Source organism: Nomascus leucogenys, chromosome 7b (assembly GCF_006542625.1).
Source record: "Nomascus leucogenys isolate Asia chromosome 7b, Asia_NLE_v1, whole genome shotgun sequence".
Classification (NCBI taxonomy): domain Eukaryota; kingdom Metazoa; phylum Chordata; class Mammalia; order Primates; family Hylobatidae; genus Nomascus; species Nomascus leucogenys.
In genome coordinates, this window is record NC_044387.1 from 36,991,701 (window position 1) to 37,013,186 (window position 21,486).

Here is a 21,486-nt window from a genome sequence, read left to right on the forward strand (position 1 = left end):
TCTACTCCTGAAACATGCCAGACACCTACTTCCTGACATAGGAACTTTTGGGGGCTCTCTCTTCTGCCTGAATTCCCTTCCCCGCCCCAGATGATCTGCATTGCTAACTCCTTTACCTCCTCCAAAGCTTTGTTCAAATCTCACCTTCTCCATGAGGCCGTCAGGCCAGGTCAGATGAAAAGCAGACAACAGGCCGGGCGTGGTGGCTCACGCCTGTAGTCCCAGGACTTTGGGAGGCCGAGGCGGGCGGATCACCTGAGGTCAGGAGTTCGAGACCAGCCTCAACATGCAGAAACCCCGTCTCTACTAAAAATACAAAATTAGCCGAGCATGGTGGCGCATGCCTGTAATCCCAGCTACTCGGGAGGCTGAGGCAGGAGAATTGCTTGAACCCAGGAGGCAGAGGTTGCGGTGAGCCGAGATCGCACCATTGCACTCCAGCCTGGGCAACAAGAGCGAAACTCCATCTCAAAAAAAAAAAAGAAAAAAAGAAAAGCAGACAACAACATGGAATGAGATATGTAAGAGATTTATTGAGAGGAACACCTATAAGAACAGATGAGCTAGGGAGCAAGAGGAGGAGTGAGAGCCTTCTGGTGCATGCAGATCTGATACCTGTGAAAAAGAGAGGGCAGGAAGGAGGATGAGGTAGGAAGAACCTCAGATTGCAGTGCAGCTCTGAGAAAGTCTTGGCCAGGGCAAAGAGAACCCCAGAGAAAAGATTTCCCTCTAGAGGTGTCCCATGTTAGGCAAAAATGCTGACTTCATTAACCCCACCAAGTGCAGTCTTTGGCTAGGGGCTGCTGAGAGAGTGGCTTTGGGCTAAGTGCCTTAGAAGCTCCAAAGGGGTAGCAGCTGAAGGTTGTCAGCCACTTATATTCCTCAGAGCAGGTTATATTGAAAGGAATGCTGAGCGGCACTACTTCCTGGCCCCAAGAGCCCTGCCTACCTACCCCATATACTACGACTGATCACCAGCTCAGCATTCCCAGTGCTTTTTACCCTGGTCTACTTTTACTTTGTTCCGTAACCCTTTTTACTCCATGACAATGAGAGAAATGTAATATTCCTAATTTACAATGAGTAAACCAAGGTTTAGTAAACTTAGAACATGCATCTAGTCTAGGTTCCCAGGGGTTTCATCCTTTGACTTTACTCATATGGCTTCGATTATCACTTACATGTTATTAATAATGATTGGGATGATGATGCCACAATGGTAACATTATTGATCGGTTGTTATGTGCCAAACATTGTGCTGAGTGATTTACTTGTATTATCTCATTTAATCCCCACAACGGCCTTTGAGATTATTATTATTATTCCTTCAATTTTTAAAGATAAAAATACTGAGGTTTAGGGAGGGTACACACAGCTTATAAGGGACAGAACCAGAAGTCATGACTTGGTCTGACTGCAGACCCCGATTGATCTCTTGCCTGCCAGATTGATTTTTAAATTTTCATTGCTGGCTGCCTTATATTACCTCCAGTTCAGATTTGTCTCCTAGCTGCAGACACACGTATCTGACAGGTGACTGGACACCTCCACGTAGATGTCCCACGGATAGCTCAAAATGAACTTCTCCAAAACTGAACACATCCCCTCCCCATATCAGCTCTTGTTTTTGTTTCCCTCACCCCTTATATAGCTCTACCATTCATCCACTAATTCTTGCAGATCAAAAATCTGAGTGTTTGTCCGTATTCTGCCTCACTTTCCCGATTTCTGTACCCAGTCCCATTGATACGCCTTCTAAACCTCTTTCCCACCTGTCTGTCTTCTCTACCCACATCTCCACTGCCTTTGCTTAGGCCACCATATTCTCATCTGGATTATTGCTGACGGTGTCCTAACTCTTCTTTACCTCACCAGTCTTGCCTTTTCCTCTCTTCCACTCTTTCACTAACTCCAGACTGATTTTGCTGGAAAGAAAAAAATAATCCACTGTGTCATTCCCATGCTTAAATTGTTTCATTGCCTTTCCAGTGCCTTTGAGGGATCCATGAGCTACCCTAGCCTACCTGCCTAATCTCATTTCCTTTAGAAACCCATGTCCAAGCTGTACAGGACTTCTAGCATCTCTGAATGCCCTATGTTCCTCATCTTCCTCAACTCATTCATGCTATTCCCTGCTGCCCTTCACCCTTTTTTTTTTTGGCCTTATTACTGTCCTCAGGTCCTCAGCTCAGGTGCCACCTCCACCAGGGAGATGTCACTCACTTTCCAAATCTGGGTTAAGTGTCCCTTCTTACATGTTCTTATGGCAACCTGCGTCTCTTCATAGAATGAAAATGAACTATATTGTAATTGTACATCCTGCCAGACCAGGGGGCAGCAAACTTTTTTCTGTAAATGGCCAGATAGTATATATTTTAGGTTTTGCAGGCCTTGTGGTCTCTGTCACAACTACTTAACTCTACCTTTATAGTACAAAAACAACCACAGAATATATGATAATAGAAAAGCATGGCTGTGTTCCAAGAGAACTTATTTATGGCCACTGAAATTTGAATTTCATATAATTTTCATGTGTCACAAAATATTTAAAAAAATTTCAACCATGTAAAACTGTAAATGCCATTCTTAGCTCGAAGGCTGTACAAAAACAGGTGGGTAGGCCAAATGTAGCATATTGGCTGCCACTGGCTGATCCTTGCTCTATTCCATGAGCTTCTCACAGCCAGGGCAGTGTCTCATCTGACTTTGTATTCAAGTTCTTAGTACAGTATCCAGTTTATAGTAGGTGCTTAATAAACATTTGTTGAATAAGTAAAACTTCCACAGCTAGTAGTAAGTGATAGTGTCAGGATTCAAACCTGAGTCAATCCGAGTTAGCAGTGTGATATCCCACTGTCCATTTTGTGATTGAAGCTGTATGTGATGTAGTATACTTACAGCATGATATTTGAGATATCAAAAGAGTAATTCCAGAAGCACCTTGGGTATTACTTGAACTCTATCATTACTCTTGTTAGTTGCTACTCAGCCTACCCTACCATGTAGCCTTCCCATCACCCCCGTTTAACTTGACCTTATTTACTCCATTTCCAGGTATTTAAAATAGTCCAGGATTTGGCCACTTCAATTTTTTTTTTTTTTTAAATAAAGCTTCTTCAAGCTGTTTTCAGCTTTGGAACCAGAAACCTCCAAACTTTGTAAGTTACACAAATGCTTAGAGCATCATAACCTTCAAAAGGTTGCCAATTAAAAGAAATCTTAAGCATTGTCAGGAAATTCCTTCTCTCTATATGTAGCCTTATGCATAGTTGACTCTCTGCTTTCTTTCCTTTTTAAAGTTGGAACATAGAACATAAAACCCCAGTACATGGGCATTGTGAGGTCCTTGTGACCTCACCTTTCAAATAGGATATGGTTACCTGGGAAACTAAGTTTATTACATATGGAACATCAGAGGCTAAGCTCAGGTGGCAACAGGATGGGTCAGATCAAGGAAGACTGAGACTCCGGGCCAACCCTTCAAGGCTGGTGAAGGCCAGGGACTCAATCACAGGAACAAGGTTAGGAGTTAGTCACCTAAGGCATGGGCACTTGGGGACAGGACAAGAGAAGCAGGACACAAACCAGAAGCCCATTTCATTTAAAAAAGAGATTCGTGATGAGTAACTCCAATTGTTGGTGGAACTATGCAGTCAGTTAATAGTTATTTGAGAACTTGAATACAAGGCAGTCATGGGAGAAAAAGGCAGAACCAGTTAAAAGAGAACAGCAAATCAGAGTATCAGAAGGTAAAAAGCATAGGGAGGTGAAGAGAGCTTTGGAATTGGAAGGGATGACTTCCAACTAGCTATAAATGACTAGTAAGTCTTTTAAATTTTCTCAATAAATCTATTAATCCATTAGATGATTAAATTGAATTCAGTTCTCACTGAATATTGAGTTGAATACTCATATCTCTAAAGTCCCTTCCAGATTTTTTTTTTTTTTTTTTTTTTTGAGACGGAGTCTAGCTGTGTCGCCCAGGCTGGAGTGCAGTGGCGCTATCTCGGCTCACAGCAAGCTCCGCCTCCCGAGTTCACGCCATTCTCCTGCCTCAGCCTCCCAAGTAGCTGGGACTACAGGCGCCCGCCACCATGCCCGGCTAATTTTTTGTATTTTTAGTGGAGATGGGGTTTCACCGTGTTAGCTAGGATAGTCTCAATCTCCTGACCTCGTGATCCGCCCGCCTCGGCCTCCCAAAGTGCTGGGATTACAGGCGTGAGCCACCGCGCCTGGTCAAGTCCCTTCCAGCTTTGACATTTAGGAATTAAAAACTGTTTTAGAATTGAAACCACAAATTGTCCTCGTTTCAGACAAGTTTGGTACCTGAGCAGGAGGTGAGGATGTATTTACAATTCAAATGTAGTGGTTTTGTAGGGGTAACAAGTCAAGCGGGTCATCACATAGTGTGACTGTTTCTGACTTTACTCTCTCCTATCTTTGTATCATAGCTTCACTAGCTCCTTGTAATGTAGCTGTTACATGACAACTTCTTTCACTGCTTTTACAAGCTGTACTGTTTCAACACCGGCCAAAACTTCCTAAACTTCCACCAAACATTTTCATCACATTGAGAATACAAGAAACAATTTAAAACAAAATTTTCAATGTGGTTTTTCAAACCTGATCAGTGTTGAAGCTGGATGTAGGCCGGATATCTCACCTTAAAATCTTTTTTTCTTTTTCTTGAGACAGGGTCTCACTCTGTTGCCCAGGCTGGAACGCAGTGGTGTGACCATAGCTCACTGCCTCCTGGCCTCAAGCAGTCCTCCCTGCTTGGCCTCCCAAAGTGCTGGGATGACAGGTGTGAGCCACTGTGCCTTGCCCCATGCCTTAAAAACTTCTAAGAGTGGGAAAAATGGACCATAAATCTTTACTGCTAAAATGACTTAAAATTCCTGCACAATTCATGTAGCATTTCAGGAGTAGCAACATCCCCATATACGTTTTTACCTAGGCAGTTCATCAGTAAAGGTATTTGTCAAGTAGTTTTCTTGTAGCCCGGAAGAAAGTGAATGTTAAAAACAACAACACCGGGCTGGTTTTTACTTTGTAAGTTTGAGCAAAGTGGTAGCTATACCAAACCTGGGAGTGGCTGAATGTCTTTCTATTTAGCAGTGAAAGATGATGGGAAACCAGCCATTTGGTCCTGATTTTAGGGTGAGATAGAGAGGTAAGCTCCAGATCTCATATAGGTTGCCTTTATTTCTGAGCGGTTTCTCACAGGACGGTGAGCTAAACGCTGGGTGCTTTTACATGCAGAGATTCCTGTTTGGGGCTGGGATCAGCCATCCTACTTCACAAACAAGGAATATGCGGACGAAGGAGTATACACAACGCTAACAACGCCAACAACGCCAATATCAATGGAAACCCCACTTCCCACACTTTTCCTTTGGGACATCTCCCCCACCCCCCACTCCTCCTGCATTACACGTTGCCAGGCTACTTTGGGCGTTCCTTCCTCTGTAGTGCGTTGCACGGGTACGTCATCAAATGTGCGTGTACACGTGCCAGATTCGCCTTTAAACGGTAATTTCTCCTAGGTCCAGATCGTGTACTTTCCTGTATGTAATGGTAGTGCAGTACCTGAACTATTAGTTATTTAAGTAATACGTAATGAATGAAGAGCTGAAACTGCAACCTGTTGATGGAAGAATGAATGAACGCCCTCCCCTCCTTCCTACGGGGCTGCGCCGAGAAAATACGGTTCTGATTTAGCCACGACGTTAAAGGCTTTGACCTGTAGGAGGAGGGGAAAGAAAAGACGGGAAAAAGAAAACCAAAAAACAAAAAACCGGAAAAAGGCAAAAAGCGAAAAGGGGGAGGTCGCTCTGCCGCTCGCTGGCTCAGCCCGGGGGCCCCGCCCCGCCCCGCGGCGGCCGGTGGCTGTGCGCGTGCGCAGGCGGGAGCGCGGCGGCGGGTCCAAGCCCGGCGCTAGGGGTGCGCAGCCGAGAGAGGGTTTGACGTGGCAGTTCCCAGCCCAGCTGCAACTCAGAGCGTGAGTCCAGGCTGAGGGGACGCCGGCCGGGGAAGAGGCGCGGCGGGAGAAGCGACCGCAGCGGGAGCCCGGCCACCGAGGGCTGCCGGCACTAGGCGCAGAGCCGCCAGCGCTCGGAAGCCCGCGGGGTGCGGGAGCGGGAGCAGGTAAAGCCTCCCACCCGCGGACGCCTTCAGGCGGGACAGCCCCTGCCCAGGCACCGCGGGGCGGCTTGCGGCGCCCGGCCCGGGGACGCGGCGGGAGGCCGGGTGCTCCCCTGAGGCAGGGGCGGCGGGAGGAGAACTCATTCTTTGTTCTTTAGCCTTTTAGTGCAGTTTAATAGTGGGGCCGGCGGGATGGGGGAGAAGAAGGTGGGCGTGGGCATTTTTTACCCGCCCCCACCTTTTGCCTTGGGATGCAGGAACTGCCTAGTTAGGATCCTCATTGGCCACCATCCGAGTGTCATTGCCAGCGGTTTTCTCTTCTCCTTATCAACTTAATTTGCTTTTTTGAAGGAAGGGAATGTTGGAAATATTAATGGTAAAAATGGCAACTATATCTGAAGCTTCGGGACATCCGAATAGTGAAACTGATCTGGCCAAATACGAACTTGTTCCAGGGTTAGAAGTGCACCTTGGCTAGAGTTGCTGGGTGACAGTGAGCCAGGGGGCCGTTCTGGGGCTGGGGCTCCCCAGATTTTGATCCTAGGCCTGCTCATACCAAGTGGCTTTCTGCCATGTCGCCGCTTGAAGCTGAGTCAGGTTTCCTTAACTTGGTGCTCTGTGTGAGGAAGTTTGACGTGGCAAACTGGGTTGCGTGAGGAAGCTGATTCCTCTGAGGACCGGTTCAGAGGGACCTGGCTGCTTCCTGTTCTTTGGAGTGACCATCTCAGCCTCTCTTTTCTGTCACTCAGCAACAGGCTGCTACTTAGGTGTGTTCGTGCCGACTTTCTAAGTGCTCTTGGTTGGATGAGCTTGACCAAAGCTCAGGCTGCCACGTCTCTCTCTGCTAAGTGGGAGGAGGAAAAAAGGGTTGTCAGGAACAAAGTGGACCAGAAGGCCTTTGCCTGCCTCTCTCCTCTTTTTCAGTTCTCCCCTTCCCAGGAGAAGGAAATGATCTCATAATATTTTTACATGGTTGCTTTTATTTTGGAAACTTATAGTTTAATATGGAAACAAAACCAAATCACAAATTTTAGGCTTCAGATTTTTAATTTGAAATGTTATTTCTTGAATATAGACAGATTCTAAGTCTTAGCAGGTATCACTGATCTCTTATCTTAAATTGTAGCAAATAAAAGAACAAAAGGAAGAATATGCCTGTATGGGGCAAATAAACTGGAGATAAATTGTAGAATCAGTGGAAATCTGGAAAGGCTTCGTTTTCTAAAAGAAGGAACTGAGGCTCAGAGAGGTTCTTCAGCTCATTCCATGTCACACAGTTAAGTATGACAGATATAGAATGAAAACCCACTTCTCTTGCATTCAAAGCATTTTCTGTCGTATTTAAATTTTTTTTTAAATCATCAGTCCTATGAAATACCTCTTATTTTGTTAAAACCTGGAAAAAATGGAAAATTTAAAGCAAATTTGGGTTCTGATTAGAATCAAGATTAAAAAAATCAAGATGAGTCTGTTATATTTGTAATGTGTGTGCCTACACACTTACAAAATTACACTTTTTTTCCTTAGTCCCTTAAATATAGGTGCATATGTTCTTAGAGATGTGATATCATTTAAATTAGAAAGAAATTCTGTCACCTTTGAAAAACCACTGACAACACTCAAGTGGTTATAGTGACCACCTGGCTTGGTCAAATTATGACTCATAAAATAAGCCCATTATCAACGTTACCTGTTGCTATCTTTGTTGGACTATGATTTCTCTTTGTCCTAATGACTAGATTAATTAATTAGAGGAGCACTAAAAAGACATAAGTCATAAAACATCTGATTGCAGGCTACTGGCAGTTACGGTGGTCAGTCAATTGAATGGCATGGTGTGCTCTGTGCTGAAATGTGACCATGGAAACGAAAAGCATAAAATCATAGGAACACTATGAGAGACTATCTGCGAGATGCTTCAGGCTTCCATTAAAAAAGTGGTTGCGAGTTGTTATTCAGGTCTCATGCTTGAGAATTTGCCCAGGATTATTGAAGTGATTTACTGAGTTTCAGAGAGCTATGGTTAGACCTTTTTTAGGGGATAATGGTATATTGTATAATACAAAGATTTCTCATGTACCTGATATTTGTACTTTTCCTCAAACCATCATAAACATGTAATAACAGTGTTTATATTTTTAATAGCTTTAAGTGATTAAAACTCTCTTGGTAACATGTTTCTTGTTTCTCTGTTGCAGACTTCTTTTGTAGAATTATCCTATGGAATGATATTTTCATAATGAGTCAACAAGGTTATGTGGCTACACCTCCATATTCTCAGCCTCAGCCTGGAATAGGCCTTTCTCCACCTCATTATGGGCACTATGGGGATCTATCGCACACAGCATCTCCAACAGGTAAAGTGTGTTATTTTGACTTGTATGTGATTATTCAGTTCTCAGGCTCAGAGACATAAGATGTTCTGAAAGAGGAGATTTGAAAGTATTGAATGATCATTATATAATGAAATGGCTTGAGATTACAGGATCATTTGGAAAAGGTTCTCGTAGCAGAACTCTACATCACTAGTTTGGTTATTGCATGGAATACAAGTTTGGTTTTTAAATATAGACTAAAACAAACACTTCCTGTTTTATTTTTACTGTGAGTCTTGTTCTTGCTGTTAATTAGTGGTGTAAGGCTATTGTAAACATTGAATAAAAAATGAATTAAATTTATAAATGAATTAAACTTATGTATCCTTATCTAGGATTGGCCCTAGATAAATCTATACATCAGTTATATGTGAGGATAATTCTTTGTACAATTCTTTGTACAAATGGACCATGTATAAATCAATGAGTAACTCTCAGGGCTCACTGGAACTAGCTCAGATATCTGGGATCCAGGCTGTGCTAGGTAGAATGTATATAGTGCAGAGTCAGCAAGGGGTGAGGACTCCCTGTAGTGGGGCTTGATGTTAGCAGCCACACACAGTATGCTGCAGAAGATGCTCTGAGATTATGAATTTCCTGTGGAAAGTCAGTCTTATGATTTATTCTTCCCGAGATTTTAAAGATGTCCAGATGAAGCATCCCTCTTCTTGTTCAGGACCATCCTCTCCAGAATGTTTATAATCTTGCCTTACTGGATCCTGTAGAAACCATTAACCACTCCAGGTTCTATCTGGTGGTTCATTTCTCCTCAGCATTTATTTATAATGATAATTATAAATTACTCCTTTTTATGATGTATCGAAATCTGGCCCTAAAAGCTTTTCCTGTATTGTCTTATTTAATCCTCATACAATGCTATGCAGTAAGTTATTTTTGCAGCTAAGAAAACTGAATATCTGGTGTCATGTGACCTAAGGTCACAGATAGCAAGTAGTAGCACCAGGATTCATACCCAGATCTCTCAAGAAGGCAAAAAACAAATTGCATACACACCTAAGTATAACACTCTATATTATTCACCCTTCCCTCTTCACAGGCATCTTCTTGAGAAAGTACTCATTGTGCTTGGTGATCTCCACCTTTACCTCTCCTTCCCTCCATGGCTCAGCATAGTTTACCCTCCATAGTTTGCCACCCCATCCACACTTCCGCTTACCTCACCAGGACTATCAGTGTCCTATTTCTCAATGCAGTAGACATTGTGCTGTCTGTCCTCTTTTGTATTTGACACTGTTTACCACTCTCATTTTTACAAAACTCTTTTCTCCTTTGGTTTCAATGACACTATCCTTTTGTTGTTGTTTTTTGAGGTGGAGTCTCCCTCTGTCGACCAGGTTGGGGTGCAGTTTTGCGATCTCAGCCCACTGCAACCTCCGCCTCCTGGGTTCTAGTGATTCTCCTGCCTCAGCCTCCTGAGTAGCTGGGATTACAGGCACCCACCACCATGCCTGGGTAATTTTTGTATTTTTAGTAGAGACGGGGTTTCACCATGTTGGCCAGGCTGGTCTCGAACTCCTGACCTCAAGTGATCCACCTGCCTCCGCCTCCCAAAGTGCTGGGATTATAGGTGTGAGCCATTGTGCCCGTTTTTTTGTTGTTGCTTTCTGGACATTTCTTTTGAAGGAATTCTTCTGCATGACTCTTAAGTGTTGCTGTTTCTCCCTCCATGTTCCATCTTCACCACTATTCTCCCACTCTGTAGATTTTTCCCTAAGCTGGATCATTCACAGAAAGTGCTTGTCTCTCAGATCTATTTCTCCAGCTCAGATACCTCTCCTAAGCTTTAGACCGGGGTATCCAGTCTTTTGGCTTTCCTGGGCCACACTGGGAGAAGAATTGTCATGGGCCACACACAAAATACACCAACAATAGCTGATGAGCTAAAAAAAAAAAAAAAATCGAAAAAATCTCATAATGGTTTAAAAAAGTTTTCAAATTTGTGTTGGGCCACATTCAAAGCTGTCCTAGGCTGCGTGTGGGCCGTGGGTTGGAAAAGCTTGCTCTAGACCCATATTTCCTGTTGCCCACCTTTGTTGAGGCACATCACAGTCACCAAGCCCAAAGCAATTCCATATTCATCAGGGAAGCCTATGTTTTCTGGCATTTCAAATCTCGCTCATTAGCATCATTTTTTTGGTGATCCATACCAGAAACTTTATTAAAAAAAAAACAAAAAAAACAAAACTTGGTGGGGTGTGGTGGCTCACGCCTGTAATCCTAGCACTTTGGGAGACCAAGACAAATGGATCACTTGATGCCCGGAGTTTGAGACCAGCCTGGCCAACATGGTGAATCCCGGTCTCTACTAAAAAAATAGAAAAAAATAAAATTAGCTGGGCATGGTGGCACATGCATGTAATCTCAGCTATTTGGGAGGCTAAGGCATGAGAATCGCTTGAACCAGGGAGATGGAGGTTGCAGTGAGCCAAGATCACGCCACTGCACTCCAGCCTGGGGAACAGAGTGAGACTCTCTCAAAAAAACAAGCAAAAAAACCTCTCCCTCCTTTTTATCTCCTCCAATGTAATTGGTCTCCCAAATCTTTTTGGAGAGATTGTAAACAGCTTTCCTACCTGCTTTCTCCTTTCCATTCTCCTGTCACTCTTTTTGTTCAATCCATCCATCTCTCACATGGATTACTAAAATGATCTTGTAACTATTATCCCTCTCTCCAATACTGCCTTTTTCCAAACCATCAACTCCTGAGCCAGAGGGATTTTTTTAGATTTACCATGAAAATCTAATTTGAATTCTCCTTTTGCATTCTAATACTTTTTCAGGCCTCTATACTATTTGCCATACTGTGTTATAATAGATGTTCCTGTAGTAGATGTTCCTGGAGCAGAGAAGGCACTCATGGCTGTTTAAAAAAAAAATTTTTAATTGGCAACTAAAAAATTGTATATACATATATGTATTATGTACAACATATTGTTTTGAAATATGTATACACTGTGGAATGGTTAAATTGAGCTAATTATAAATGTTTATTCAATGAAGTGAATAAAAAACTTTAGCACTCATTAGCAAAACACTCTGGTATTTACCAATATTTAATTTAATTAAATTAATTTATTTATTTGAGACAGGGTTTTGCTCTGTTGCCTAGCTTCCAAGTAGCTGGTAGAGATGGGATCTCCCTATGTTTCCCAGGCTGGTCTTGAACTCCTCAGCTCAAGTGATCCTCTCGCCTTGGCCTCACAAAGTGCTGAGATTATAGGTGTTAGCCTCGGCACCTGGCCTTACCAGTGTTTTTAAAAGCTGTTTTTGTTGGATTAAATCCTTCATGCCTTAATTTAAACTGCTTTCTCCTTACTTAATGGATACTAAATATCAGGTGAATAACCAGGCTATTATACTCTCTGCAAATACATCTTTCTATGCGTATTATGGTGTTTTGGTTTGATTATTTAAGACTTTCACTAAATTACTCCAGCTCTTGTATCTCTGATTATATTCTGCTGAATAACCTTAGATACCTTAATCTTCAGTCTTCCTGTGTCTTGTTGTCTAGCCTTTTAGTGACCCTTTTATTGGTCTCCTGACAGACACAAGCAAACTTTTGGTTCTTTGAAGTATCTATTCCACTATAGATCTGGCCAGTGCTAACTCTTGCTTTGTGTTGCTCACATTATCATATCTCCGTTTATGCCTATTCATTGTGTTTTTGTAAAGCTAGTGCTGTATACTAACACTTTTTTTTTTTTTTTTTGAGATGGAGTTTCGCTCTTATTGCCCAGGCTGGAGGGCAATGCCACGATCTCGGCTCGCTGCAACCTCCGCCTCCCAGGTTCAAGCAATTTTCCTGCCTCAGCCTCCCAAGTAGCTGGGATTACAGGCATGCGCCACCACACCCAGCTAATTTTGTATTTTTAGTAGAGACGGGGTTTCTCTGTGTTGGTCAGGCTGGTCTCAAACTTCCGACCTCAGGTAATCTGCCCGCCTCGGCCCCCCAGAATGCTGGGATTATAGGCGTGAGCCACCATGCCTGGCCCCTAACACTTTTTTTTTTTTAAAGAGACAAGGTCTTGCTCTGTTACTCAGGCTGGATTGCAGTGATGAAATTATAGCTCACTGCAGCCTTGAACTCCTGGGCTCAAATGATCCTCCTGCCCCAGCTTCCCAAGTGGCTAGGATTATAGGTGTGCCCACCATGCCCAGCTAATTTTAAAATTTTTTGTAGAGATGGGGTCTCACTATGTTGCCCAGTTCTGTCTCGATCTCCTGGCCTCAAGCCATCCTCCTGCCTTGGCCTCCCAAAGTGCTGAAATTACAGACATGAGCCACTGCACCCAGCCACAAATTTAACAATTTGATGAACAAAATAATTGTGGTAATATGACACTTAATAAAATAAGCCTAATCTCAGTCCTCATAGTATTTACTTAGCTAGTGAGAAATGCACTGAATAAATTAACAGTGACAATTTTGGGGGGAAGTACTATTGTAAAGGAAGTAGAGGGTGGTATGGAAGCACGTGGCAGGGGCACCTAAACAAGACTTAGGGTGGAAGGGCTCCTTCCCGGAGGGAATGCCCTGAAACATGAGTGAGAATTGGCCAGGTCAGGAAGCAGTTTGCTGGTATTAGAAGGCGGTACTTTTCAGGACCTGCAGGACATTTGGCATGTCTGGGGAGTAGCATGGGAACGGTGAGAGATGCCACTGGCGGGGGAATGTGGGATCATTTTAAGGAATTTAGACTTTATTGTAAGGGCAGTAGAGTACCACTGAAGTGATTTAATCTGGGAAGGGTCACAATCCAATGTATGTACATTTTAGAAAGCTACACAGCACATTAGTAAGTGTGGAGAAGGAATTACAGCTGGGCATACTGCTCTCTGCAGCAGGGTTTTTCAACTTCAGCACTATTGACATTTGGGGCCAACTAATTCTTTGTTGGGGGAGGGTAGCAGAGTGCCATCCTGTGCATTGTGGGATATTTAGTAGCATCTTTAGTCTCTCTCTACTGGATGCCAGTGGTACCTCCGCCAACCTTCTGGGAGTTGTGGCAACCAAAAATGTCCCAAACATTGCCAGATGTCCTATTTTAGGGGCAAGATTGCCCTTGCTTGAGGACACTGGTCTGGAGACTGAGAGTTAAGAAGTATTAAGGTCAGGCTGGGCACGGTGGCTCATGCCTGTAATCCCAGCACTTTGGGAGGCCAAGATGGGCAGATCACAAGGTCAGGAGATCAAGACCACCCCGGCTAACATGGTGAAATGCCGTCTCTACTAAAAATACAAAAAAAACTAGCCGGGCGTAGTGGCAGGCGCCTGTGGTTCCAGCTACTCGGGAGGCTGAGGCAGGAGAATGGTGTGAACCTGGGAGGTGGAGCTTGCAGTGAGCCAAGATCGCGCCACTGCACTCCAGCCTGGGCGACTGAGCGCGATTCTGTCTCAAAAAAAAAAAAAAGTATTAATGTCCTGAAACTAGGACAGGGGCTGTGGGGTGGTGATAGGGCTCCTAATAGTGAGCTTATATAGGTGTACCACCCAAGCACGGTGCTTTAGGGACCATAGTCATTACAATTCTACCCATATAATAGGGAGCTTATCTTTGTTTATTTTAGGTAAACATTTTCCCCCCAACAAATGGCTTTTAATTTTGGTTTTAGTTTGTCAGGTCCGGGACCAAATTCAAGGCATGCTATTCTGTGATGTGGTTTGGTCAGTGTTCTTTTGCTGATAACAGTCCCCTCTAGTGGAAAGGGATTTGTTAAAGGGTATCAGGAAGCAAATAAAACATCAGAAAAAGGCAGAGAACCAGACTTGGGAGTATGTGGTACATGAAGATGAACATTCCCATGCAGGACCATTCCACCAGAAGTCACCACCTTTCTCTCCCAGGAGAATCATCTCTGCCACCACGCTGGCCAGAGTCTCCCAGAGGTGTGCTGCTTTGCTGAATTTAGAGCACATGGCAAAACAAATTGTAAGGTAGTCTAGGAATTTTCACTTTTCCACCTCAAGACCATATATTAATATTAATAGAAAAGCAAGTCAGAAAGGGATTGGAATTGTTGAGTTTACTGGTCTGTGGTATCTGCCACTGTATGAGAGACCAACTTGTGATCTTAGATTTTTTTTGGTGGGGGGTGTTTAAGAACAGTTCATTCTCATTGCACGGTGTTCCTTTCCTGTTAAGATTCTCATACTGCTCTATAAAGAACCTGATTCTGTTTGTGTTTGAGTACTTTTGAAAATGCCAATAATATGGCTGGGGGAAGACTATGACTTTGCAGATACCAATGATACTGACTTCCCTTTGCCCTGAGGGTGGAGTGCAAGTGACACATAGGACTTTGCAGTCTGACCCCAGCCAACCTGGACAGCTTCCACTCTGGCTGCTTTCCCTCCCAGCCTCTCCACACCAAGGCTTTCCCCTGTCCTGATCGTGCCATCCTCTCTCATGTCTTTTCTCAAGCTTTGCCTTCTAACTGGAATCCCTTATCCTGTCTTCTATGTGAAGAAAACTCCTGCTTGTCCTTCAGGATTCAGCTCAAGCAGTCCTCCTTCTTTGAACTCTTCTCAATTCCCCCAGGAAGAGTTAGGTAGTCTCTCTGCATATTGTAACAGTCATCACAAGACATTGTAATGATTTGTTTACATGGTTGTCTCTTCTCTCAAATGGCTCAAAGGCACCTTAAATGTATGTTGAATAATAATGAGAACGATTTGAGAATGCCACAGAATGATTTGGATCATTACCATAGAGTTGATTCCCAAGCAAAAGGGAGAGCACAGTAAGATTGATGTATAAAGTTCTGCTTGCATATATCAGAGCTGTTTTTTTTTTAATTCTCTAGACATGTCTATAGGGGTTTTCATGAAAATTGCTACTATCCTACTTATTTTTTAAAAAGGGGAATATTTTTGGAGAGCCATGAGGCAAATTTAAAAAAAGAAAAAAAAAGGAAAAAAAAAAAGACCAAAAAAAAAAAGAATATTTTTGACTTCTCGTAGTGGATGTAATTATTTAAGTTGAAAATATATTAATGCTACTGTTGTGAATTGCCTACTTTTGCCCAAAATAATGTTTTTAAAATGAAAATATAAATGTGCTTATAATTATGGTGCATATGCTTTGTTAGAATAAAAATGCTTAAGAACGGAGAGCAGGGGCTATGGCCAGGGAAGATGAAACAGCTGTTTTAAAAACTGTCATATCCATTGGTTCATTTAATTCTCAGAACAGTCCTTGGAGCTAGGGAATATTATTGCCATGACATGGGATTACAAGTTGAAGCTCTGAAAAATATAGTATCTTATCGGAGTCACAAATTCAAACTTGTCTGTGACTGCAAGTCTCATGTTTTTCTAACTTTGCTGGGTTTGGGGTTTAGAACTTTGTATTAAAATGTAGTGTTATAAGGATAATATTTATTGAAAATAGTGTTATGTGAATTTGCTAAGTAAAACTATGTAGAATTAATATAAAAATGTCCTCAGTTTAAGGAATCCTATTTTAAGAGAAGAAACCCTATAAAAGTTTCAATGATATTCATAAAGGCTGGCACTTCACTAGATACCTGTCATTTTAGGTTACGTAAACATCTGAAAGCATTCTCTCGAAAGCAATTATGATGACAATACAAGAAACTCTTCCTGGGTGACTACACATCATCAGTCAATTCCTTTCTATCTGAGGGAATAAACTTTCTGGAAGAATATAACAGAATAAAGGAAATGTTCATATGAAATACCATGATAAAATCAAAGGAGGAGTGCACAGCAGGCAGCTAGGTGGTCATCGATGACCTTGCCAGAGAGCAGGGTATGGTCAAAAGTAAATCGATTGGGCGAAAACAAGCAAGTGGAGACAGCAGATAGAAGAACTGAAGTTCTTCTCTTTTTTTCTTTTCTCTTTTTTTCTTTCTAGAAGCTGGAAGAGGTCTCAGGTAATCTAGTCTAAGCCTTTCATTTTGCAGGAAGAAAACAGGTCCTTAAAGATAAGCTTCTTGCCCAGGGTCATACAACTAATAAGTAACTATGTGGGGTCTTGAACTACTCTAACCCAAGCCCAGTGATTTCTCTCCTGTACTGCAATTTCTCAAGAAGAAAAGAGAGAAATCTGAAGACAGTTCCAAAGAGAAGTCTTTAAAGGTCTCTATTTGAGAAGAGCTGCTAATAAATGAAAACACAGACATTCCCAGAAGCATCCGTTAATTGCATGTGGTCCCATATTTTGTCTGAGCAAGCATGATGAATCTGACTCTGAGTGAGCAGTCCTCCAGCTGTTTATCATCCAGCTATTTAGGATCCTGGAAAGATTTTTAAGCTCTGAAGGAAGTGCTCAGGATTTTTAGAAAGATAGACCCTACTCCCCATCCGCTTTTGTTGTGCTGTAAGTCAAAGGCATTTCTAGTGTTCTTCCCCATGCCCCATTTAGTTACAGTTAGAATGCTTTACCATGACCCTTCCTGCTTTTTCCAGGTTTATTTTCTGATATCTAACTGCCATTTTTCATTGCGTGTTCTAGTATTCTTTGCGTGGTAATGTACTTTATCAAGGTGCCTCTGTCATATGCAAATTTATTTTTTTCTGTTTTAGTTTCTGTTTAGTGATAAAATGATTCCCTTCTTTTCTGCTCTTTCATCATTGTGATAGTCAAATACTCATGCCAGAGCCTGGTATTGACAGGTCTGTAGGTGATGGTTAAGCTTGAAAGAGATTTTGTTCTAATCCATTTTTTTCCCTCCTCCTCCACCTAGTTTTCATTTTTAACCTAATGACTTTGCCTCATCTCTCTTTGTACTTTAATACACTTCTAAATTCGTGCCCCTCTCTTGCAGGTATGATGAAGCCAGCAGGGCCTTTGGGGGCCGCTGCCACTGGGGGAATGTTGCCTCCGGGTCCTCCACCTCCTGGACCCCATCAATTTGGTCAGAATGGAGCTCATGCCACTAGTCACCCTCCCCAAAGGTGAGCTAGGTAGATTCCAACCTTCGTTTGTATATTCTCCTAAAATGATTTCAGAAATACCTTCTGAGCTTGTATGTTTATTGGTTGAAAGTTTGACCTTTTGATAATGTTATACCCCTGAAAGGATCTGTTAGATAACTGCCCTAGGAAACAGCAATAAGAAAAGTTATGGCTGGGCATGATGGTTCATGGCTTTAATCCCAGCACTTTGAGAGGTCGAGTTGGGCAGATGGCTTGAGCTGAGGAGTTTGAGACCAGCCTAGGCAACATAGTGAGACCCCGTGTCTACAAAAATAGAAAAAATTAACTGGCCTGGTGGCGCACATTTGTAGTCCTAGCTACTGGAGAGGCTGAGGTGGGAGGATCCTGTAAGCCCGGGAAGTCAAGGCTGCAGTGAGCTATGATTGTGCCATTGCACACCAGCCTGGGCAACACAGTGAGACCCTGTCTTAAAAAGAAAACAAGAAAAGTTATGAAGAAAAAGACAGTATTAGTAGATATTTAAAAATGTATCAAAAATTACTTGTATCAATACCATACATTTTAGTTTTGAGTTATATTCAGTTTATTTTAGAATTTTATATCAATTTTAATTCCTTTAGATGCCCATGGCCTTTATTCTTGAATAAAACTTTAAATCATTCTATTTTCTTGGATCCTTCACAGAACTGAGCTTAGTGCCAGTGGGTGCTTAATAAATATTTTAAAATTAAATGAGATTGTCACCAATGGGTCTGTGAGCTTGATGTGGAAGGCACACAGATGCCAGTGAGGGATTCTCAAAAGGCAGAGCTATAGTAAAAACAACACAGGAAATAAATCTTGTGTTTGTGTTTATAGTAAATTGGGGAAGGGAAAAGCTGGAAGCAGGCCTGGAGAAGCCAAGATATATGAAATATTTAGAGCCTGCAGCCCACTAGGGACTAATCCCTGGGAAAGAAGCCAGCATCACACCTTCCCTGTTAGAAATCCCATTATTGTTTATCCGGTGAGGTGTAGCTGCTGAGAACCTGTGCCAAGCCAGTGCCAAGCCGCATGCAGTGTTTGCTTTGGAGTTTCTCCAAGGATTACCCAGAGGCTTCATTTCTCAGGTTCCTTCCCAGGTAGAAAGGTTTGGGGGTGGGGAGGCGTGGGCAGTACCCCCTAGATATGACTCTAGACCCTCCTAATGGTGAAGCCTTTTAGTCATGGCCTTTCACGAAGTCTATAGTCCTCCATAATAGGAAAACTCCCTCTGGGATTTTTTAAAGTCATCAGGTTAATTCTCCTACAGGGCATTTGTGAGCTTGGCACTTGCTGGCTCTTGTTTGTCATGGTAATGTGACATTTGCCAGTTGAAATGGTAGCTATGGGATGCAGAGGGTAGGTCATTAAGTGTGATTGTGGTTTAAGCTTGGAGCAAGAAGTCAAAGGGTCTTACTCGGGACCTGATCCTACTACCCTGAGTCTCAAAAGAGTGACAGAAAGGCAAGAGAGGAAGAGCAAAAAGACGGAGAACCAAAATGCCTTTTCTGGTTCAAGCAGTTTACTAACTGGACACTAGTGAAGTTCCTTGGCCATGCCCGTCCTCATTTTCACTTGTAAAATGAGAATATAGAATTCTCAGTCTAGAAGTAAAGGGGAGAAGATCTGGAAAAATTCATTGTTGCCGGGCGTGGTGGCTCACAGACTCACTTGTAAAATGAGAATATAGAATTCTCAGTCCAGAAGTAAAGGGGAGAAGACCTAGAAAAATTCATGGTTGCCAGGTGTGGTGGCTCACATCTGTAATCCCAACACTTTGGGAGGCTGACACAAGAGGATCGCCTGAGCCCAGGAGTTCGAGACAGCCTGGGCAACATGATGAGACCCCATCTCTACAAAAAAAATAAAAAATTAGCCAAGCATAGTGGCATGCACCTGTGGTCCCAGCTACTTCAGAGGCTGAGGTGGGAGGATTGCTTGAGCCCAGGAGGTCCAGGCTGCAGTGAGCTGTGTTCATGCTATTATACTCCAGCCTGGGCAACAGAGGGAGACCGTGTCTCAAGGCAAAAAAAAAAAAAAAATTATTGTTGTAAACTTCCAGGCATCTCAGATTTTTTTTTTTTTTTTTTTTTTTTGAGACGGAGTCTCGCTCTGTCGCCCAGGCCGGAGTGCAGTGGCGCGATCTCGGCTCACTGCAAGCTCCGGCTCCCGGGTTCACGCCATTCTCCTGCCTCAGCCTCCCGAGTAGCTGGGACTACAGGCGCCCACCACCACGCCCGGCTAATTTTTTGTATTTTTAGTAGAGACGGGGTTTCACCGTGTTAGCCAGGATGGTCTCGATCTCCTGACCTCGTGATCCGCCCGCCTCGGCCTCCCAAAGTGCTGGGATTACAGGCTTGAGCCACTGTGCCCAGCCTCCAGATTTTTTTTTTTTAAAGAAAGAAATGCAAAGATTGAACAGCTGGTTTCAAGTTTAGAAAAATGTTTTGGTCACTGGTATTAGCCTGGAATTGATTGATCTTTTTGGTTTATTGCCATTTATTTCACTTGATCAGGTTGCTTAGGAGTGAGTATACCATGGACTTTACCATCAAGCAGGCCCTAACTTTGTAATTGTGAGCCCAGCACAGGGTTTGGCCCACTGAAGAGCAGAGGACTGTAGAGTCAGGACATGTTTGCTAATCTTGGCCCAGACAATTACTAGCTAGATAAGTTACCTAACCTCTGTGTGCCTCTGTTTGCTCATGATGATTTTAACAATAGTATGTGGTTGTGAGGATTTTAATGATTAATACATGCAGAGTACCTTACACAGTGCACTGTGCCCGTGGACTCAACACCTTAGCATTTGTCAGTATCATTTCCATTGGATCTGAAAAGTCCACTGTTTATAGCTTGTCTGTCCTTAGAGCTCAATCTGGTTACTCATGACAGCTCAGGAATCTCTTGAAAGCTTAAAGAATCTGCTTTTGTGGTGATTCTTAGGGAAGTACTGACAAATTTTACTCCTTCTCTTGTACTGTTCACTTGCTACAACTTGCATACTGGATTGAAGGTTAGAATTAGGGTTAAAAAGTGAAAAAATCAGGGAAAAGTATAGTATTTCAGGCTGAGCCTTCCTGGTTACCATGCTGCCTTGCCCTCATGGGACATGCTTCTGTGAATGTAGTGCAATGCAAGGGTAAAGTGCACCGTGCTTGTGCAGGTGAATCACACCAGTCTGATGACAGAGGCTGTCAAATAGCATAGATGGCATATGACTTTTCTTTGTGGATTCTAGCATTTTATCTGTGTCATTTTTACTTAGTATACCAAAGAAATATTTTAATTTTACTGTATCTAAATTATCAAATAAAAACAAGATATAAATAAGTTACTATGTTGATTTGAATTTAACATGTAAAATTTTTATCTTTAAAATACTGCTATTTTAAGTATAATGTTTTATAAAATTTAAAAATCATACCTAGTTATTTGTCTTTTTGATTTGACTGAGGAAGAATAAATGTCTTAAACTTGCAAGCAGTGCTAAAGTTATCTACATAGAGTTACTACTGGGTAGGATATTAAATAAAATCTGCAACCTAAAAATCAGTGTTTTTCATTATAAAATAAAAATTCAATCAATCAATTGTAAGTGATGTATTCTGATGAAGAAACAGTTAATTTGAGGGAACAGTGGACCCATCTTCCCAAATTGAAGCTGATATATATGAATCTACTAAGAAATTGATTTCAACAAAAGTCGAAGGAAGGAGCAATAAAAATAAGAGAAGTAGTTGTTTTTTCTTCAATTTTATTTAGTGTGGAGAACGATGCTAGGATTTGGTAGAACTTTCATTTTTTCTCTATGGGCTAGGTATTCAAAATTCTGATTTTGTTTCAATCAAATCTTGAAAAATTTGGCATCTTAATTCCGCATACAAACTTCAGCATACATCTCATTTCTTGAGCAATTTATTGCAAACTTGAAAATGGGGAGTGTTTGAAGTTGAACAGGCCACAGAAAACTGAGTCAACTCTACAGAGGATTAGGATTAAATCGAGGCTGAGTTTTCAT

General features: G+C 42.4%; 1 protein-coding gene across 3 annotated transcripts in view; it reads left to right on the top strand.

The window, feature by feature from the left end:
• The first annotated feature begins 5,891 nt into the window (after positions 1-5,891).
• SEC24D (SEC24 homolog D, COPII coat complex component) overlaps positions 5,892-21,486 on the top strand; it is a 113,009-nt gene continuing 97,414 nt past the window's right edge. The window contains exons 1-3 of one of the 3 annotated variants that reach the window (XM_012507799.2): positions 5,892-6,147; positions 8,343-8,501; positions 17,333-17,462. In XM_012507799.2, coding sequence (XP_012363253.1) covers positions 8,384-8,501; positions 17,333-17,462 — 248 coding nt within the window. In that variant the 5' untranslated portion in view covers positions 5,892-6,147; positions 8,343-8,383. Of the gene's footprint in view, positions 6,148-8,342; positions 8,502-17,332; positions 17,472-21,486 lie in introns of those variants that run through there. The other 2 variants (XM_003271311.4, XM_030815753.1) reach the window with 2 other exon arrangements.